At 39.8% G+C, this 21,830-nt stretch overlaps 1 protein-coding gene across 1 annotated transcript in view; it reads left to right on the top strand.

Moving 5' to 3' along the window:
* LOC126299297 (methylcrotonoyl-CoA carboxylase beta chain, mitochondrial) overlaps window positions 1-21,830 on the top strand; it is an 80,103-nt gene that overhangs the window by 18,519 nt on the left and 39,754 nt on the right. Inside the window, exons 3-7 of the mRNA XM_049991091.1 lie at window positions 1,565-1,805; window positions 12,991-13,169; window positions 15,660-15,852; window positions 19,902-20,051; window positions 20,450-20,516. Of these exons, the coding sequence (XP_049847048.1) occupies window positions 1,565-1,805; window positions 12,991-13,169; window positions 15,660-15,852; window positions 19,902-20,051; window positions 20,450-20,516 (830 nt within the window). The remainder of the gene's footprint in view (window positions 1-1,564; window positions 1,806-12,990; window positions 13,170-15,659; window positions 15,853-19,901; window positions 20,052-20,449; window positions 20,517-21,830) is intronic.

Here is a 21,830-nt window from a genome sequence, read left to right as displayed (position 1 = left end):
CAGGATTCTCACTTGTGTGACTGTTGGAAGTGGCATTTAAATTTATGACTGTCTCCTGTTACATGACAGACAAGCAAAATGTAGCACTTCTGTTGAGCAACATACTATACAGCACATTGTAACATCCTGTTCTGCATGTATTTGAACATAGGAAACACAAGGATTGACTGAAAGTCGGCTTTTAATGTTAGTGAAAAATGGAGGGGTGTACTGCACATGTTACAGTTCTTATTGAGGACTTATCCTATGACGAGTGGAGAGGAACCGTTAATATTTGGTAGAACAGCTATTAGACAACCTGTAAATAAGGTGAACCAGTAATAATTAGTGATTTTCTTAATTTAATCCCAACATTGCATGTAACCCACTTGCTTAATAAAAACTTTGTACATATGCAAGTACCATCAAATTGGGTGAAATTGACCAAAAATATCGAAAAGCATTTAATGTTAACTAATTACACATTGGTGATGAAAATTCCTTTATTTTAGTTATTATATTTGCTATTCAAAAGTTCTTAACATGTGGCAATGGCTAAATGTACAGCATTCCAAACCATATGCTCAGCCAGTTTTTAGTGCCAAAGAAATGAGCCTGTGTGTCTTCAGATTTTCATAAAGCAAATTGTTGTGAAACTTTCTTTGTATGGTACTCTGAAATTATTATTAAAATTTAATTATAATATCAGATTTATTTTTCAATCATTGATAACATTCCAGAAGAAGGGACCGCTTTCTCTCTCTCTCTCTCTCTCTCTCTCTCTCTCTCTCTCTCTCTCTCTCTCTCTTTTTATTTATTTCCTAAACTTTTATTTCTGAAACTGGCTTAAAACAACTCATATGTCTAGATCTTATGTATATCAGGCATTGACTCTTCCTGACAACTAGAGCAATAGCAAAGGTTAATCTATTATACTTACCTGTTTATAGAGACATAAATAAAACTTTTCAAATTCTTGGTGAAACTGGCATCTCTTTAATTGTCTTTTCTCATGCTGGTCTTTTCTGAACATACATTTGTGAATGTGGCAAGAATGTGACCTAATGGAGGCACCAACAGTGTGACATAGTGGATGCAGCAACAACTGTTCATAGCAGTTTAGTCATGAAGTTAGGAAGTCATTGTTGCAAGTATTTGTATGTTAACTCATGATGTAGGCCACAGTTCTGTTTGTTGTATCATGCAGTGGAGATTGTTAGAGTTGCCAGTGTAAAAGTGTAAATTGGGTGAATTGAAGAAATATAGCCATGATGTGTTGTAACTGAGTTTCTCAGAAATTTCAGATGGCAAAACAATAATTAATGATGCTAGAAAAGTGCATCAAATTCCCGAAGGAACCCTAATAAACAGGATTCAATTGGGAGGCATAATTAGAGTTGTCAATGTGTTCCAGTACAAACTCTAAAGTTTATTATAAACTGTTACTAAGTCACTTAATAATGAATATTAGCTGTTTATGATGATTTTGGATGTTACCCATTAGCACTAATGCTTTTTTTATATCTAATGTGATGTATGCCAACTGTCTTCTCCCACTGATATTCATGTTTTACATTACTTCTAGGCGAGAATGTGTAATTGTTGCAAATGATGCAACAGTGAAAGGAGGCACATATTATCCTGTTACAGTAAAGAAACACTTACGAGCACAACAAATAGCCTGGGAAAATAGACTTCCTTGTATATACTTAGTGGATTCTGGAGGTGCAAATCTTCCTCATCAGGCAGAGGTTTTTCCAGACAGAGACCATTTTGGTCGAATTTTCTACAACCAGGCCAACATGTCGTCTGCTGGGATAGCTCAGGTAAAAATATTTGTGATCAGTTTTATTAACAAAAATGTACATTTCTGCAGTGTGTGTCCTCATATATATTATGTTTTTACATGCTGATTTAAGAATTATCTATTTCTTCTTCTAATGCTGTTACAGAATATGGTAATTTTTTTTAACACAAAAGTTAACTCAGTGGATATCCACAGCTAAAATACTTTATGTTCAGTAAAAACAGTGGTATAGAAAAAAGCAAGTTTAATCTCAAACTTCTAAATACCTCATTCATGCTAAGTATACATTGCAATCTTTGAAATTGTTCCACAATCAGTGTGTAAGAACCACTTTAGTTTCCAGTGGTCAACCATGGTACCTAATTGAGAAACTCATGGCAGAATATTTAAATAAACATTTTAAACGTTGTTTTTCATTAGTATTTTTAGTGGAGTGGAACTGATTAGAAGCCTGATGAGTTTGTCTTCCCCACCTGTTATGGTGATGGTATCATTTCATGTTATGAATATTACTTGGGCATACCCTGTGATCATGTCATTATTATTGTTAGGGACAACCTCAGACAGTACAGTGGGAGGGGGGTATATGAAACTGACGATGTTTTATAGCTCTGTGAGTTAGTATGTGGTTTTAATTAATTTAAGTTTAGGGATGATTTCTGTGTTCAGGGACACAGTCTTGCCATGGGCTTGCCCTTGTCATGCACATTGACCAGTATATTTATTACTATTTTGGAATACTGTGTAGCTACTGAGTTGACTAGTTTTTCAGATAAAGTGGCACTATAGTCATGGTACTTAGATGATATTTTCCTTTTGTATAACAGACCCATTTCTGAATGTAACTATTTTCTGCTGCACCACCTTAACCCTTGCAATACGTGGGGAGGGTGGTGAAGGATGGGTTACTTTATGCCCACCTTAAGAAAATCCTGTAATATATCATATTACTTTATATTGTAAAATTTTGATAAATATTTATTGTTTTCAATGACTTCTTCTAGCAGACTCCATTTATGTTTCAAAATTTTCAGTTAAACTTAACCCAAAAATTTAAGTCCCAATATTGGATGACGGTTTCCCCAGTGAATGTCGTTTTCAGTATTTACAGGTTCAGAGCTGTACTTACATATTAGTATGTCTTTAAAAAGTGTGTTGAGAGTAAAAGTCAACAACAATGAATGAAATTTGCAGTTTTTATATTTTTGTGGTAGTCATAAAGTTGGTTGTACATGTTACTGAAAGTGCATTGATTTTGCTAAGAGCCTGTTAAAAGGAGGTTTCAGGTTCTGGACCACAGTTACACATCAGTACCTCTTTAAATAGTATGTTACTAATATAACTCAATAACAATTAATGGTTAAAAATTTTTTTTTTTTTGAATGGTCACAAAGTATCCCCTCCATCCACTTGGAAACGTGCATTATAGAAAATACCTCGATACTGTTACAGTGATGGCCTCAATGAATGTGCAGTTCAATAGTGAACATAGTACTAATAACACTTTACTGTTTTTGGACCTTTCAGTCACATTGCAGGATGATTCTTTTATGTTTGATATTAATCGGAAGCCTGCCATGGTGGACTTAGTGACATCGTTTGTCCAGCCATCCTCTCCATTACAGACTGGGTGCTTCTTGGTTGTGCTCTTGTGGTTGTGTAACACTGTTGGTGGAAGCATTCAACTGGGAATTACAGGGTGATCCAGTTTGTAGAATTTTCTAATGGATAACACCGTGAGTTTGTATGGAATATTTATATAAGCAGTCTCAATAAACCTAAAGGTTCCTCATCTCTACCCTTAGACTGGCAAGAGGCTGTAATTACATTAGTGCCATTAAATTAAAAATGGTTTCATATCATAGAGATCCAAACGACTTTTGTTTCACGAGATTGCTGTGGCATATTTCATTCCCAGGAATAATGGGCAGAGGTTCAGACATAGTGAAAAAATGAATGGTAATCCTTTTAAGTCTCCAGGGGTTTATAGAATTATGTGCAGTGACTTCCAATACAAATATATTGGGCAGGCGGGTAGAACATTTGAGGTCTGGCTTAGGGAACATTCATCTGGCTGGAGTTGTAATTCTGCTTTGGGTACCCATTTTTTTCATGATCGGTCACTCAGTTACCAGTATTTCATCCAACCTTTCAGTGTTGCATACGGAATTTAAGGATAATGTTCTAGAAGAGCTAGAGATTTACCGTGCCGTAAAGCAATTCCCCAGTCGCACCATCGACATTCAAGCTGAATTGAAACATTAATAGATCTTAGCTAATTTTGACTTTCTCTGTGGGTAACCTGTGCTGTTTACCTGTTTGTGCATTGCCTCCTCCTTCGTCTCCCTCCATCTTGGAGTCTTTCTACAGTCTGATACTTTAAGGGTACCTCTCTCTTTCATTTTTCAAAGAGTTTTAACATTTTTAATGGTTTCCTACATTACGCCATTTAAGAGTACCCAGGTTGTATTTTTTATTGCAAATATTTGACTTTGTAATCTTGCATGAACCTGATTCCTACTATTTTTCTTATTCAGAGTCCACTTTAATTCTTCTGCACATGCTCCACTTCTCTGGTGGCCCGTCATATGTTTCCACATTAATCTGTGACCAACTGCAGCGCTATCCTGTACATCTGGTCCAGTAGTACATGGCAAGTGTTTTCCTCCCTCCCCCGCCACCCCGACCACACCATATTTTGCCTCCCCCCCCCCTCCCCCTTTCTGCATCAGTCTGATGTGTGGTCTGACATGATTTCTAGAATGGAGTGAAATTGTAGGAATTGGGGAGAAGTTTAGTATCAGCTGTACTCCAGTATCATGTTGTAACTGTAAGCATTGGTATTTGGCACATTTTATAGTACTTACATTCAGGCACTTTTGGCAATGATCTGATGCTCTTTTTATATAAGGTTGTCACTTCCTGGTATTTTTCCATGGTTTCTTTCTACTCAGGACTCCATCTGGTAATGTAACTAATGTTACAAAACCAGTTACGCTTTTTAAGTAGAATAACCATACAGCTGCAGTGGTGCTTTTTACTCAACATGGCGATTGTTTTTCTTAGACTTCAGCTTTAAATTGCATATTTTTCAAACATTTTTGATAGCTTGGGCTAATAGTACAGTATGAAAACATTACTTCAAATCTGAAAGTCTGAACTGAGGCTTGATTGCTTTGCTATATCTCGGATCCAAGTGTATGTTGGTAGACAAACACTGCTGTCGTACTTCACAAAAACTGCAATAGCTAGTATAGGACACACAGCAGTAAATTTATTCATAAATATTTAGTCAAATTGTATGTATCTGAATTAAAATTAGCTTCTCATAATACAGTCAAATGAAGAAGAGTCTTGGTTTGTTTATCTCAACCTACGTATTTGTTCAGAATTGTCAGATGTGAGCTGTTGAGTTAGTGCAGCACCCTATGAACGCAGCCTCTGCGATCCATGTAGCCACTACCTGTGTGCAGTGGAACCCTGACCTGTCAAGTGGGACCTGAAAAATCCATCACCTTATTGTGCAAATCGAGAAATCTGCAGCCTATATAGTCACAGAACTGATTCAGCCTTTGATTCATACCCTCCACTCATCTGCGTACCAGAGGTCAGTGCTTTCAAGGATGCTGCAGAGGGTGATAATTGATTTCATCTCGCAAACAAGACTGGTAGTCTTTACCACTTCACCTAGCCACCTGAAACCAGAGAGAATATCTTCCAATCCAGAGCGACACATATTGTTAGACCTAACATGAGCCACCACCTGGTAGTTGGCTGTACCCTGTGCTCTTCTTGGAACCGTGAAGCACCTGTTCCACATTTGGAATGACTCCTGCCAGTATGCACACAGGGTGCACAATGGATTCCTTTCTCACCTTTGCAGCCATATCCCTAAGGGGCCCGATTATGCACCTAGTGTTTGAGCTCCTACTACCAGTAATTCTACCCTCTATGAGTGCCCCGATCTTGCAGGCTGAGAAGCTTCCCCTGAACTGGGGCAAGTGTCTGCATCTGGGTCAGGATGTTTATCAGACACAGCCAGCATCTGAAACCTGTTCATCAGATGATCCGGGGATGCCCTCTCATCAGCCTACTGGAAAGTTTTGCTGCCTGCCACACTTTGGAATGACCTCAATACCTGCCACACCTTGGGATGACCTCCCGCTCGACCACAGGAGAAGGGTCAACCTCGGTGCTGTCAGTATACAGCAGTGGACTGATAGAGGGTCACGGAGTACATGTCTGTCGGATCCCCATGTCAGGTACCACCACAGCCTGAAGCTGTGTGACCAAAACTAGGTCTGCCTGGAACTATGAATGAAGGGTCACTAACTCAGCTTGCATCTGAACATAGCAACTATTGCTTCACAGTACTCTAGGCAGTAATTAAAATGCAAAACTGTGCCTCGTTGAGTTTCCGGGATAGTATTGGCTGTTTCTTTGTGTGTGTGTGTGTGGGGGGGGGGGGGGGGGAGAAGAGGGGAGGATTAGGGATGTGTGAGGATATGGTGTGGGAAATCTGTTTACTATGTGTATGGTTTAGTGCCTATCTGTGTATGTCTGTCTGTGAAAGGCTTTAGTTAGACTCTCAGCATACTGGCCAAGGGAATTTTCTGTACTGCAGATACACCATGCACAGGTCTCCAGGCTATAAGGGAGCGCCTTTTAGATGTTGAAGGGGTGACTGCTGTTAAAATGCAGGTTCTGTTGGTCGTTGACTTAATATGAACAGAGGTATGGATGAAGCCAACAGAGAGGTGGAGGTGAACATCCATGTATGTAGCACATGGTTGAGGAAGGCCAGGTGAACTGGAAGGAAGGGAAGATGTTAAAGTTGTGGAAGAATGAGGATAGGGTGTCTTGACCTTGAGTCCAGGTCAGGAAGATATCATCAGTGAATCAGACAAGTGATTTGGGGGTTTCAGGAGGCTAAGGTTTTCTCTAGACGGACTATAAAGAGGTTGGCATAAAAGGCTGCCATGTGGGCATTTATTTCTGTGCTGTGGATTTGTGTATATACACCTTTCCCTCAAAGGAGAAGTAATTGTGTGTGAGGATGTAATTGGTAAGGTGTGTAAAGAATGAGGTGGTGGTTTTGGAGTTGGAAGGATGTTCGAAGAGGATGTGCTCAATAGCAGCAAGACAATGGGCATCAATTATGTTGGTGTACAGGGAAGTGGCATCAATAGCGATGGGCAGGGATCCATGTAGGGTTGGGATGGTCAAGAGTCTATGTAGGAATTGGTTTCTGTCTTTGGTATGGGAGGTTGGAATATGGGCAATTTTTTGCAACAGAACTTCTTTCAGTGGGAGCTCAGTAACCAGATACAATGGGACAGCCAGGATTGTCGGGTTTATAGATTTTGGGAAGCATGTAGGAGGTGGATGACCATACATCCACCCGTAGGGTTATTATAATGATGAGGGGGAGAGATTCTGCGATGCACCTAAGTGATTGGAGATTGTGTTGGATTTCTGGTATGTGGTCACTAAAGCAGAGCTTGTAGGTGGAGGAGTCAGACAGTTGGTAGAAGCTTTCTGTCAGGTAGTCACTGTGATTCATCACAACAGCTATCAAGTGTTTGTATTTAGGGAGGAAGGTTAAATCAGGGTCAATCTTGAAGTTGCAGATAGCTGTTCTTTCTCCTGTTGAGAGGTTTGTCTTCTTGGGAAGGTAGCTGAGGAATGATGGTGAGGACAGGTTGGAGGTAAAGAATTCCTGGAAGGTGACCAGAGTGTGGTTAGGTGGGAGGGGGCAGGGTCATGGTTGGGTGTTGGGATTAGGTTGCTTTGGTTGGAAGAATTCGGAGCAAAAAAATGTTTCCATTGTAGGGATCAGGAAAAAGGAGAGTAGGTCTTTGAGTCCAACATTGTTAAACTTAAATGTGGGGCTGAAGGTGAGGCCTTTAGATAAGACTCAAGTTTTGTAGGATTTAGGTTTGATGGCAAGGAAGAGGACAGTGTTTTTGGTTTGTTTGGATTGTGCATTTAATGCAGTGTTGGGGAGAGTTTTGGGAGAAGTGACAAATTGAGAAGCTGAATGAGACAGGGTTTGGGTGATATCAGTGGTTGACACAGTGGTTGACAGAGGGTTCACTGTGAGTAGTATAGTAGGTGATGGGCAGTGGTGCTCTAGGATAGGAGTAGGATGTCGACAAATTTGATAAATTAATGGGGATGGTGTCTGCTCCTCCAGGTGATGGAGAGCGAGAATTTCAATTTGGGGTATGTGGTGTAGGTAGTTGGGATTGCACAGTTACAACATCCTGGGGAGGAAGCAGAGGTGCAAACAACTTCCTTCACTACTCTTGACCATCCCCACCCCATTAACACCTGTATCCATACTCATCACAGTTGAAACCCACTTCCTCATGCCCACGGCAGTGCTGCTGTTTTACCTTATCACTCTCGACATCCTTCTGTCTCCAAATGCACCATCCCATTCCTTATAAACAATACCAATTATATCCCCTCAGACTACTGCTTCTCCGGTGAGGGGGAAGTATGTGTTATATATCAGAAATGAGCTCCATAAATTAGCTTTAAAATTACCAGCTGGTCCTATGATATCATTTCCAAAGTCACCATCTCTGTATGCTGGGAGACTTGACTCATCAGTCCACTGCTCCCACTGAATTGACAACATGTCGCTTGGTCACTTGAATCTGTTGTCTGGTACACGTATACTACATTGGTCTGGAAAGAGAGAGAGAGTGCACAAATGAATGAGTATAACTGAGGACACATGGTACTGCTGCTACACACACAACTGTTGGATATGACATCTACCTGTATTTATTATAACTTAAAAGTCCTCTGCCACGATTTTCAGTCTTTATGTGGTGGCTAATCTCGGGAACTGTTATGAGGATTTTGATATGGTTGTCACGAATATATAGACTGATTCACCAGAAAGATTTGAATATATAATTTATTACAGCTACGCCAGACAAGTTGTACAACTTTTTTGAAGACTACAGCAAATCTATTTTAATATATGCTATTTATTCAGGGAAAGTCTAACAATTAAGTTGATGACACACACACACACACACACACACACACACACACACACACACACACACACACAAAATTATCTCTTTCTCTCTCTCTCTCTCTCTCTCTCTCTCTCTCTCTCTCTCTCTCTCTCTCTCTCTTGGCAGGCGTGAGACAACAGTACAAGAAAACAGGAAATAATGATAAGGGGAGGTTTCTCTGAATATTAAAACAAATACATAAACTGATGGACTTGACCTGTTAGTATGTATTAGTAGTCTCATTCCAATTAATGTTGTACATAGCATTTTACCTTGTGAAACCATATTGTTTTAAAATGCCTAGTCCTTGCTGTGTGGCTTAAAAATCAGCCTGGCTTCCTTTAACGATGTTTGTGAGTAATGCAGCAATGCTGTGTCCTTGATTATCACAACTTAAAGAATCTCCTGAGAGGTGGTGGTCTGGCAACTAGGTGTTTCTAGGAGACCATTGGAAAGGATCACAAAATTTGACTAACATTATGTCATGCTATTACTTTAATATCGGAATAGTACTGGCATCAATTAATCTACTTCACAAGTATTTAACAAATCATTGTTACTATGAACCAATAAAAGGTCATCCACTACATTTGGGTTCAGACAGCTGTGAAACTCTGTAACAACCAAACCTGTAGCACTCAAGTTCCTCTCACTAAATCCACTTGTGATTGGATTCACGATACGCTGTTAGCTACACATGCCAGAGGAGGTAGTGCCTCTTCATGTTCTTTCCATCATCGAAGGATATCTTTTTCGGTAATGGTGATTGAGAGGTACAACGATACTTTATGGTGTTTGTGTTTATCGTTCAGATCTCTCACATACCTCTAGATGTTCAACGGATATCTCAGTTTCTTCAGGCCTGATATACTTTCGTATGAACTGCGAGTCACTAAAAAGAATGGAGGTCGCAGTTTATAGCAATGTCCACTTGTAATCATGTTACAAGATCATAGAATAATAGTTGTATATAGTTGTTCACTCATCTGAAATGTTTACACTCAGAGCAGCAGCCTGTTTCAAAATATTCTCTCTGCCTTTAGTGCTCAGTATCAACAGGTCATGAAAATGTTGTAGTCTTGTGGTACAAATATAGTTTAATCATATCACTCTTTCTGTCCATGTAATTGCTGCACCTTAACTTGAGTATTGCCGTGGTGTCAATATCTTATTCATTAGGGCTCAAGTGCTCATCCAGAAGTTTACAGTGCCAGAGAAGTTCCAAATGGAGAGTTTAATTGTTGTCATGTTCTGTATCATTACTACCTTCTTTAAATGGCTTGAAGAACATGACGGACCCATTTAGGCTGTGCTCATGTATATTGAGAAGTCTACTCAGCTCTTTCTGTGGGAGCAACTCCCTAACCTCAGTCAGAATATGAAGTACTGAAACTTCTAACAAGTGTTCCATCGGGCTTTGACCTCTTGTTTGAGTGATTTTTGAGAGTCTCTTTGAAAGGCAATATGCCACTAGTACTTTACACAAGTTTATTGTCTCTCCTGCATGAGTTAGTTCTGGCTGCAATCCTAAAAACTGTGACTTGAAGGTATGTTTGAGTTAAACGCTAAGACAATGACAAGTGCAAGAAAGGCTAGTGAAGTCTTTCAGAGCTGCCAGTATGTTCGAACCTTGATCTGTTATGAAACGTGCTGACTTCATTAATTTCTCAGAAATTTGCAAGGACACAAAATGGCAAACAATCACCTAGAAAACATTAACTGCTGTTTTTTGCTCATTGCAAAACAGGCCATAGTAATGTAGGTTATTTTAAGTGTATCCTCCATCCACATGTCAGTTTGGAAAGAAGCTCTTTTATCAGTAATGGTAGCAGTAATTTGTGGAACCAGCGCCATTTTAATAGTATCTGCAATGGAAATAACCCAATTCTTAACCATAGTGAGATGAGGTAGTATAGGCTCCACATCAACTTCTCAACCCACTTCACTTCCTACAAATATGAATGAATGGGCTACCTTTTTGAAACCGGAGCTATGAACCATACTGAATGGTCTAAGGTATCTGTAGCCTGAGTGTCACTGAATCACAAGTAGCTTGCTTTTTAGATGCAGTGATGTAACATTGATGTGCATTATACAAATTTTGTGTGTTCTCCATTTGCAGTGTGGATTACAGTGTGTAACTTTTTCCAGATGTTACTTCACTTCTGGAGCTCATTTATAGCTGTGTACACTCCATTATTTAATTTTTGTTTTGCGTCCTCTCAATCTCACAAAAAAAAAGATTCATTAGAGGCCATTTGATCCCAAGAGTCAGTTGTTTTCACCGTGTTAGTGCTACACAACACAGCAAGATCATGCACTCAACTTCCACATTACATCACAGCTAGTATTACACTCCTAGATGTTTCAATAAGAGGGTATGTGTCGATGAGTAGGAAGTAACCACAGCACCACCATACTCATTGGCACCTGCAAGGCACCCTTGAATACCAATCTATATATTGGCCATCTAGAGAAAACCTTAGCAGCCTCTCAAATCCCTTGTCTGGTTCAGATTCATTGATGATCGTGATGATCTCAACCCAGGGCAAAAACACTCCATCCTCATTCCTTCATAACCTCAACAACTTCTGTCCCATCCGCTTCACCTGGCTATCCTCGTCCTAACATGCCACCTTCCTGTACGTTTATCTCTACCTCTCCAATGCCTCTATTCATATCTTTTTCCATATTAAGATCATAAACTAACAACAGTACCTGCATTTTGATAGAGTTCACCCCTTCCACACCAAAAAGTTGTTCCCAAATAGCTTGGCTACCCATGGACTACGTGCTTTCAGTGATGAGATTTCCCTTGCCCAGTATGCTGAAGGTCTCACAAAGGCTTCCATAGACAGGTGCTATGACCCCAAATGTAGTTCACAGACAATTTCCTGTACCATATCCTCACACACACTCCTAATCCTTCTACTATCCCCCAGAATCAGCTGCAAAGGAGTACGCGCCTCATTACACAGTACCACTCCACTGCAGAAACTGAACCATGTCCTTTGCTAGGGCTTTGATTATTTATCATTGTGTCCAGAAACAAGGAACATCCTAACCATGATCCTTTTCACACCCCCGCCCTCCCTAAAGTGGTACTCTGTTCCCCACCCAACCTGTAAAACGTCCTGGTCTATCCCTATACCAATTCTACCCCCAACCCTTTGCTACAAGGTCATATTTTGTAGAAGAGATACCAACCCTACCCCCAAACATATCATATGCCTGGCCTTTCACAGGCCTATTTTATCCCATTAGGGACAGGGCTACCTCTGAAAGCAGCCATGTCATATATCAGCTCTTCTGCAATTTGTGCACGGCATTTTATTTGGGCATGGCCACCAACCTACATCATACACCAAAATGAATGGTCACCATCAAACTTACCAAGAACAAAGTTGGCCACCCAGTGGCACAACACTACTGAGCACCACATGCTTGAGCTCAATGGTTGCTACACAACTCATGCCATCTAGAGCCTTCCCTCTAGCACCATCCTTTCTGAACTACATAGATGAGAGTTAGCCTTGCAACACATTCTTCGCTCACATAATACCCGTGACCTTAATCTCCATTAACCCACTGTCCCTACGCCTCTACCCAACAGTTCTTCCTTCCTCTGCATGTTGCCTCTTCCCAATCCACATCTCCACATCTCCACATCATCATCATCATCATCATCATCATCATCATCATCATCATCATGCACTACACAGACTCAGTGACTCGAATGCCTGTGTGTTGAATGCCTAGTTCATGAACTTGCTGGCCCTCCCTCCCACGTTCTTATTCTGCACACCCACTGTCTCCGTCCAAGCCACTAGCTACCTATCCCCAGCCCTTCCTACTGCTTCTTACCTCTTCCTCCATCTACATATCTCACCCAACATGACACCTCACCCCTGTCCACCTGGCAGATAGTAAAGTGTAGTGTATCCTATATATGAGAACAGTAACTGTTGTCCTTATTTATAAGCTAAAGAACCTTTTAATTACACATTTGTCATATCATGTTTGAAAGTTATGTATATCAGCTTCAGAATGAATAATGGTGTATATACTGCTCAAAAACAAACCTTCAGTAGATGATTATTTTTTAAAAAAAAATAGCCATGCATCTGGTCATATCATTCATAAGAATGTACTGATACTTTTTTCCAGATTGCAGTTGTTCTTGGTAGCTGTACAGCTGGTGGTGCTTATGTCCCAGCTATGGCTGATGAAAGCATAATCGTGCGACGACAAGGAACTGTGTTTCTTGCAGGACCACCTCTTGTCAAAGCAGCAACAGGTGAACAGGTGGATGCAGAGACACTTGGAGGAGCTGACCTCCACTGCAGGTAATTTATAGTTTTGTTGATAGGAATATGTTGTAGTTGTAGCAGGTTGTTGGATTGCGTAGGTGTGGGCGAGTGGTTCTCTTCTTGAGGTGGGGGACATACGTATGATGTAGGCAGCCAATCTATTGCCAGAACTCTTCATTAACAATCATATGTTAATGTAGATTAGCACATCTGCAACAGGCAGATGGTAGACAGTGGGTGGAAATGAGCCAGGTGGTAGCCTAGCTGTAGCTAGGTAGGGTGTGCCTAGCAGGACTATCCAGATGATGAACTCGGAACTGCATGCTGGAATGCAGCAACAGCTGTTACTGAGTTGTCCAGAACTCATGTTTCGACCTGGACCATGGAGGCGGCTACTGGTTCTAATGTCCCAGGCTCAGGCAGTTAGATGGTGTTCGCTGCTTCACACACCAGAGATGGCAAATGTAGCGGTGTCAGAAGCATGGAAATGAGTGGCATGGGCTGTGCGTTGTTGTGAGGTCCAGCTGTCCTGATGACAACAGGCTGGACCTGGAGGTGTAAGTACTATAGCCCAGCACTGAGGTTGCTGAAGCGCCATATTTCTGTGTCATCAGGAAACTTCTGGAAGGGAGGCTGATGATTGGTTTTTGGCTGTTGTTAATGCGGCAGTCGGTCAAACTTTCAAAGGTTCATTATGGCTATTCCAGACCGAGGTCTTTAGCATGTGAGTGCAGTGGTACATAATTTCTGGCATCTGCTGAATAGCAGTATCGGTGGGAACATTATTTCATTACATCTTAAATGTGAGACATGTTGTATTAATGTAAAAGACACAATTGAATGTCTTTTTTTCAGTCATAATGATATGTAGAATAGCTATTCATAATAATGTCTTTGCAAGTTTTGATATCAGAGTATTTGAATATAAAACAAAGAAAAAGAACTGGTGAGATCAGTTGAGGCAATACATGATATTAATGTGAAACTTGCAGCAATGTGGATATATAATTGTAAGAGTAATTAGAAATAGTATTTATTGATAGTCCCTCATTCAAATTTTTAGGGAGTTTGTAAGTCCTTGAGATCTAGAACGGCCTTTGTGATAGCAGAATTTTAAAATCTGATAAGGGTAGGTTGATACTAAGTTATGATATTATTAAGAAAATTGATGCATCCACCTTTTGTGAATGCTCTGTCAGTTTTTAAATGCACTGAATGTTGTCAGTGGCTAACATTTACCACCACATTTTTGAACTATGTAATGAACAAATCATTAGTGTGTCAATGGTGTGAAAATCGATGTGGAAGTACAGTGAACGATATAGCAGTGTGTATGATGAACACAATGTGTCTGTAGTCACAGATAAATTCACTGTGGAAGGAAGATGAAGACAACTATTTCACCATGACAGATCGATAAATTTCTCCAAATTTGCTGATCATTGATGCATGAAATTGTGTTGGACAGCCTGAACGCCTGCAAATTATGTACCTAATGGATGCCACTATAACTAGCAGTCAGTGTGAAGTGCATTACTGTGTTTGAGGCAGTACTCTGAGGAGATAGGGCATTATGAATCGCCTCATGACGGGGGATGACACACAAGAGTTACAAATGAAAAGACCAATATCAGTCTTATTCAAGCCTCTTGAAAGCTTATGTGCACTGTATTTTGGAAGACAAAAGCTGTATTTCTATTTACTAGGGGCTACAATAGCTGAAATGGTAAAAATACTACAATAACTACCGTGTTAAACCACATTATAGGCTTTCCTCCTAGCTCCTGCAAGATTTCTTTGCCCACAAGAGATTGTGTTCTGCTATGATGCAAACAAGCTCTTGCCACTTTATTATTATAGGTGGTAGAGGTCTTCATTATAGGTACATAGTGTAGAATGTGTCTCAAAGTGGATTACAATTATATTGAAACATAGTAAGAACTGTACTTCAGTTTACAATAAAGTGTTTAATTTTGTACATTTTATGTTCTCTCTTATCGGCTAATTAATATCTGCTTTTTTCCACCTGTGCTCCTATATATATTTATATGCTGTCTTAAGGTTATGGTTGGTATTTTTTTTTTTTTTACTTTGCTTGTCCCCTCCCCAGATTTCCCGATTTTCCATTTCTTGTTTGAGGTCAAAGGCACACTACACTCACACATTGGCTTTTGATGTTGTAAGTGCCTAGAAAGCACAGTGGTTAAGAAATTGAGCCCATATTTGCATATGGTTCACATCACAATCTGGCCTTCGTAAGTTATTTTTTCAATGATTTTGTATCAAAATCTGGTCTTCCTAATTTACATTTTCCTTGGGTTCCACAAATTATTACAGGCAAGTGACAGATTGTTTATATGATCAAAACAGTGGCCGATTCTCACTCCCCCTTGCCCCCATCTTTGTCCAGCAGAAATCTTTCTCTAATGACATCTGTGTTCACAATGTGTTAAATTCTAACCTCACCCTCTTCCTTTCAACATTGTTTCTATTATTTATAAAATTCTTTACTGTTCTTTGCAACAGAACATCAGGTGTGACAGACCACTATGCATTGGATGATCGACATGCATTGCAAATTGCAAGGAGTGTAGTAAGCAGTCTGGAACCACCCTTCTCTCAAAATCCACCTGAGGATACAGAAGAACCCTTGTTTCCTCCTGATGATATATATGGTATTGTTGGATGCAACCTCAAGAAGAGTTTTGATGTAAAAGAGGTTAGTTGCTTATTTAATAGTTTATTTAAATGTCTGCCCAGCTTTCTAGACCAGTGTGTCTCCCATTTGTTGTTATATTACAATGTCCCATTCTGAGCCACCACTTCATTTCAATACAGATTGGTGATCAATAAAAGAGTACAAATGTTGTTTAATAATTGAAACACAGTGTATTGAATAACTTGTAACATCAGAATTCAATTTAACTAGTTAATCTGAAGTTTGTAAATTATTTTCTCACACACACTCATGCACACATGTGCACTCTTCTTACAGAAATGGAAAAACAATTTCTTGCTATTGATGATACAGTAAAACTGATGTGTATGATGTGTAGCTCATATTTGGTTGTTGATTACAAATCCGGTAGCCCATTAGGTCTCAGAGAGAGAGAGAGAGAGAGAGAGAGAGAGAGAGAGAGAGAGAGAGAGAGAGAGAGAGAGGGGGGGGGGGATAAGAAGAAGTAGTAGTTTACTACAATATGCTGTAGTTCTCCATGGATTGATTTATAAATAACAGTTGTTTGCTAATGTGTTGTGGTAAGTTTCTTTGGGTAAGGGTCTACTACATGGGCAGTGCCATTGCATGCATGTTTCACTGTTCATTGTTGGCAGCACTGACTTAGAGGTGTGACTAGAATATTAGAGGAGTGTATCAACTGCTGGTTGTAAGTACTCAGTGTAATTGAGCATATGGACAGTACAGTGGCATGTTTCGTAATGATGAATTGAAGTAAATGTATCAAATGTGTTGAGGTTTACACATACTGGCACTCTTTATTCTGTATTCACTGGATAGACAAATGGTGAACAGATGGTACAGAATCACATAATCCAAGAGTAGTCTAGGCCTGAGGCAGTGATTGTCATCACAAGATAGCTGGCATAATAGGTGGATCATGTATAGCACCTACGACAACTGCTGTTCCCAGTGGAGTGGCTGCTTGTATCCAGCAGGTTGGCCACAGGATCCTGCCAGGTGATGTGATGTGATCACCTTGAGGGTGTGGCTTTTTTTCCAACATTTTCCTTGTGGCAGCCACTCACAGCTCACAACACTGTCAGCAGTACAAGCAGCAAGTATGGATCAATTTTAGCCAGTTGTGATAACTCAATCTCACTGTGAGAGTCGATTACATCACATGATTATACAATGGTAAGCACAACCTATTCAGAAAAGCAGCAGCCATAACTCGGAAAATAAACAAGATATTCACCGTAAGTGTACAAATGATTTCATGATACTTGATATATAGCTGCAGTCCCTACTTAAACTGTTCAGCAACTGTAAATGAACTTTTTATCACAATATTAGTAACCGTAGCTGATTTGTTTTCTGTACCATCACATTTGATGCTTTTTACCAGCTCACAACCAACACCTTCAAACCTAACCTATAACTGTTATTACACTACAGTTCAGTCTGTCACCATTACCTTCATACCACATAAATGTTCCGTGGCCCAATGAAGCCACGAATAATCTACAAATAACGTGAAAAGATTTCAATTCTGGCATTCAAAGTAGATTGCCGAATACTCTGCTTTGTCTAGGTATGTGTTTATTCCAATCTTCTATTAGCACATCTCCTTTGCTCACTCTCTGTCTACCACCACCTCCTCCTCCTCCTCCTCCTCCTCCTCCTCCTCGCTATATCCATTTCCTCCTCCTCCTTCTCTCTGTCCATCTTATCCCCTCCCCTCTTCCTGTTTATCTATTCCTCTTCCCTTTCTCTGCACCTTTGCCCCTCCCCAATCTCTCTGCCTATCTCTTCCTCCCTCTGTCTGTCCATCGTTCCTTTTTCCATCCGTTTTCCCCTCCCCCTCTGACTCTGTCTACACAGTGCAGAAACAAAATTGCAAATATCTACTGAAACACCAGAGATAATGTGCCTGATGACTCTTAAGAGAGAGACCCGGTATATAATGATGAGCAGTATTTGTTTGGGGTTACTCCAGTGACAAATTGCAAAAATGAAATCTCTCTCTCTCTCTCTCTCTCTCTCTCTCTCACACACACACACACACACACACACACACACACACACACACACACACACACAAATGATGTGACTGGCACTGCCCCTGTTCTAGACAGCCTTCTTCTGTTTTCCATTATAAAGTTACAATTTGTACTCATGTATCTGACTTCCTCCAGCTAACATATATTCTGAGTTAGAACATTAGTTTTAGTGATTTGTAATGCACTAGCAGAATGATTATGTTGTTCCAGCTGGCCGTAATCAGTAGCTTTTTGTATAGAAAAACTTGAGGAATTACTTTACAGCTGTTTGTTGACATGGAAAGAAAATTTTGTAGTATCACAGTTGGAAATATGGATCAACATTTTCTAGATATAGGAGGGTCACTCCAAAAGAAATGCACACTATTTTTGTTAAAATACTGTTTTCATTCTGCATGTGTGAAAGTTTTACAGTGTGTAGGTACATTCTTCCCACTTATTTTCAAACTTAGTTCAACCTGTTCCCGTGAGAGGTGCTGTCACAGCACGTCTTCAAGATGGCTGCTACACTTGACGTTTGTCAGAAGCAATGTGCTGTCATAGAATTACCGTGCTGTGAAAACGAGACAGTGGTAAACATCCACAAGAGGTTGAAAAAGGTGTATGGAGATGCTGCTGTTGATCGCAGTACAGTTAGTCGGTGGGCAAGCAGGTTACTTGATGAAAGCGGGCACAGCAATATTGAGGATTGTCCTCGCAGTGGCAGGCCTTGTACTGCACACACACCAGACACTGTGCAGAGTGTTAACGAACTGATGACTGCTGACAGACGCAACACAGTGAACGAATTGTCACGCTACGTTGGGATAGGGGAAGGAAGTGTTTGCAGAATGCTGAAAGTGTTGGCATTAAAAAAGGTTTGTGCCAGGTTGGTACCCAAGATGTTGACAGTGGCTCACGAAGAAACAAGAAAAACGGTATGCAGCGAACTTTGGAACAGTACGAGAATGGTGGAGATGAATTTCTTGGAAGAATTGTGATTGGTGATGAAACATGGCTCCATCATTTTTCACCAGATACGAAGAGGCAATCAATGGAGTGGCATCATGTAAATTCACCCAAGGAAAAAAAATTCAAAACCACACCTTCTGCTGGAAAAGTTATGGCTACGGTGTTTTTCGATTCCGAAGGACTCTTGCTTGTGGACATCATGCCAAGTGGAACCACCATAAATTCTGATGCATATGTGACGACACTGAAGAAACTTCAAGCTTGACTGAGTCATGTTTGACCACATCGGCAAAAGCAGGATGTTTTGCTGTTGTACAACAGTGTACAGCCACATGTTAGTCAAAAAACCATGGAAGCGATCACAAAACTCAGATGGACAACACTGAAACACCTGCCTTAGGCCTACAGTCCTGACCTGGCTCCATGTGATTATCATCTCTCTGGGAAACTGAAAGACTCTCTTTGTGGAACAAGGTTTGAAGATGATGACTCCCTTGTGCACACTGCCAAACCGTGGCTCCAACAGGTTGGTCCAAAATTTTGCCTTGCGGGTATACAGGCACTGGTTCCAAGATGGCGTAAGGCAGTTGAGAGGGACGGAAATTATGTGGAGAAATGAAAATATTGTTCCCAGAGGATATATCTACACACTGTAAAACTTCCAAACATGTTGAATAAAAGGGGGATGATGACCTTAGCTGTTTAGTCCCCTTAAACATCCCAACAACCACCACCATGTTGAATAATAGCTGGATTAAAAAAAGGAAAATAGTGTGCATTTCTTTTGGAGTGACCCTCGTAGCAGTGTTCAGATATTTAAGAGCAGTTTATGAGAAATACTGGTCTGTCATGAAGTTGTAGTCTGCACAAATATTTCTGTTAATTTTGGAGCTTAAAAAGAAAATCTCTTAATTTGTCAGTTGCTGCTGTAGTATTTGAACGCACACCTGATCTTGACAGTGTGCTTATTATTGTAGGAAATTTTCTGGATGAAAGGTATCAACGTAGAAAGATCTGGTAAAATTTGTTTTCTCTGTGTAAAAATGTACATTTAGCGTGTTTTTCTTTGTGTTGCAGGTGATTGCACGGATTGTTGATGGCTCAAAATTCAAAGAATTCAAGCAGAAATATGGTGACACACTAGTCACTGGTTTTGCTAAGCTGTATGGTCACACTGTTGGTATTATTGGCAACAATGGTGTTTTGTTTTCAGAGTCTGCCCTTAAAGTGAGTGCTTATACCGTTTAATGTTGACAAAGTAACATACATGTAGTAGTAGTAGTAGTAGTAGTAGTAGTAGAGAGAGAGAGAGTGTGTGTGTGTGTGTGTGTGTGTGTGTGTGTGTGTGTGTGTGTGTGTGTGTGTGGGCGCGCGCGCGCGCGTGTGTGCGTGTTTATTGTGGGGGGGATTGAAGGTTTGATGAAAGAGTCATCTGAATTGTTGTGATGTTGTTGTGACTTGCTTTTGATTGCATTGTACTGCATGTTACTTCAGTTCTAATTGATTTGCTACATCTTTTTGTTTGTTTGCTCAAATTAACTATAAATAATTACTTTTCTCCTTGCTATCTGTGTTGAATTGTGTCCTATTAGGAACCATTTCCTTTTTTTATTTTCCGTTTTTAGGGAACACATTTCATTCAACTTTGCTGCCAGAGGAAAATCCCAATAGTGTTTCTTCAAAACATCACAGGTAGTACATGTTTCAATTATGTTACCACTAATTGTATGACTGAACAAAAAACAAAAGTATCATTTTCCAGACAAAGGAATTTCATTCTTTTTTTTGAGAGGTATTATCTGTCAGTAATCCATTTAATAGCAACAGTTATGACATTAGTTTAGGAAACTATGCTTTGTTACAGATTGTATAAACTACCGAGACTTCTCTTAACCATGCCAGGTTATTTGTATCACTTCAGCAACTGACATTTTGTCTGAAAAAACTTTCAAGGAACAGAAATTGTGTTACAGAGTGAAGTGATTATGTGGCAGAACATGTTGATTACAGAAACATTAGAAAGCATTGTATGTATTGTTAAATGTGTGTCAAAATGCTGTAGTTTCAGTTTAATTATTTTTTATCTTTTCACTCATCTGTTATGCTATGCTATTAGTGTAGTTTGGTTTTTGTTTCAGTTTTATTTTTTTTTAATTTTTTTGTGACTTAGTCGTTGTCGTCTAATAATTTTGGTGCAGGTATTTGTGGAAGAGACAGACGCATTTGACGTGTTCTTCAGTAGCTGAAATTTTGTTTTGAAGCCCTGCTAACATTTTAATTCTTTGTCCTGCTAACATTGCTTGTAAAAGTGCCTAGAAGAATGAATCTCTTATTTTTGGTGAAGATTCCCAAGAGTACGTTCATAAGGACCTTGCTAATGTTCAAACACACTATCAAAATAAGGAGGAATTAGTGTGTTGCTGTGTGTTGTTTGTCTGACACTGTGAAATCATGAGTCGTATTTGACTGTTGGGTGGGTCCCCTATGAGATACAGTTAATCTAACACGAATATGTGTGACCACTCTAGAGCCTCTTGTAAACAGCTGTTCAAACAATTGGGCATACTGACAATAGCTCCAAAGTACATATACTCCCTTACGATGTCTGTTGTCGACACAAATATGAAATTAGGAGGAGAAATAGTATACACTACCCATCACTCAGCCTTATGCCATCCTCACAAGGGATGTGTTTTTCAATGTGATATGCACCAAATATGGTTTCCAGTGAGTTTGGTGCATGCTCAGAAATTAGTTGATACATCACACTGAACATACTACTTAAGTGTTGTTTATGAATGCAGCACTCTCCAGCAGTAGTTGTCAGTAGTATATGGTGCATAAACCGCACAGTTTTTTTTTTTTTTTTTTTTTTTTTTTTTTTTTTTTTAATGAAAGTGGACACATGGGAAACTCTATGATACCTCTATTAGTGATTGTTGAAGGTGACCATAGGAAATTGGAAGGAAGATCGTAGACACAATGATGGACTGGACAGCACAGTGC

The sequence above is a fragment of the Schistocerca gregaria genome, chromosome X (assembly GCF_023897955.1).
Source record: "Schistocerca gregaria isolate iqSchGreg1 chromosome X, iqSchGreg1.2, whole genome shotgun sequence".
Classification (NCBI taxonomy): Eukaryota; Metazoa; Arthropoda; class Insecta; order Orthoptera; family Acrididae; genus Schistocerca; species Schistocerca gregaria.
This window is presented reverse-complemented; position numbering and strand designations above follow the sequence as displayed.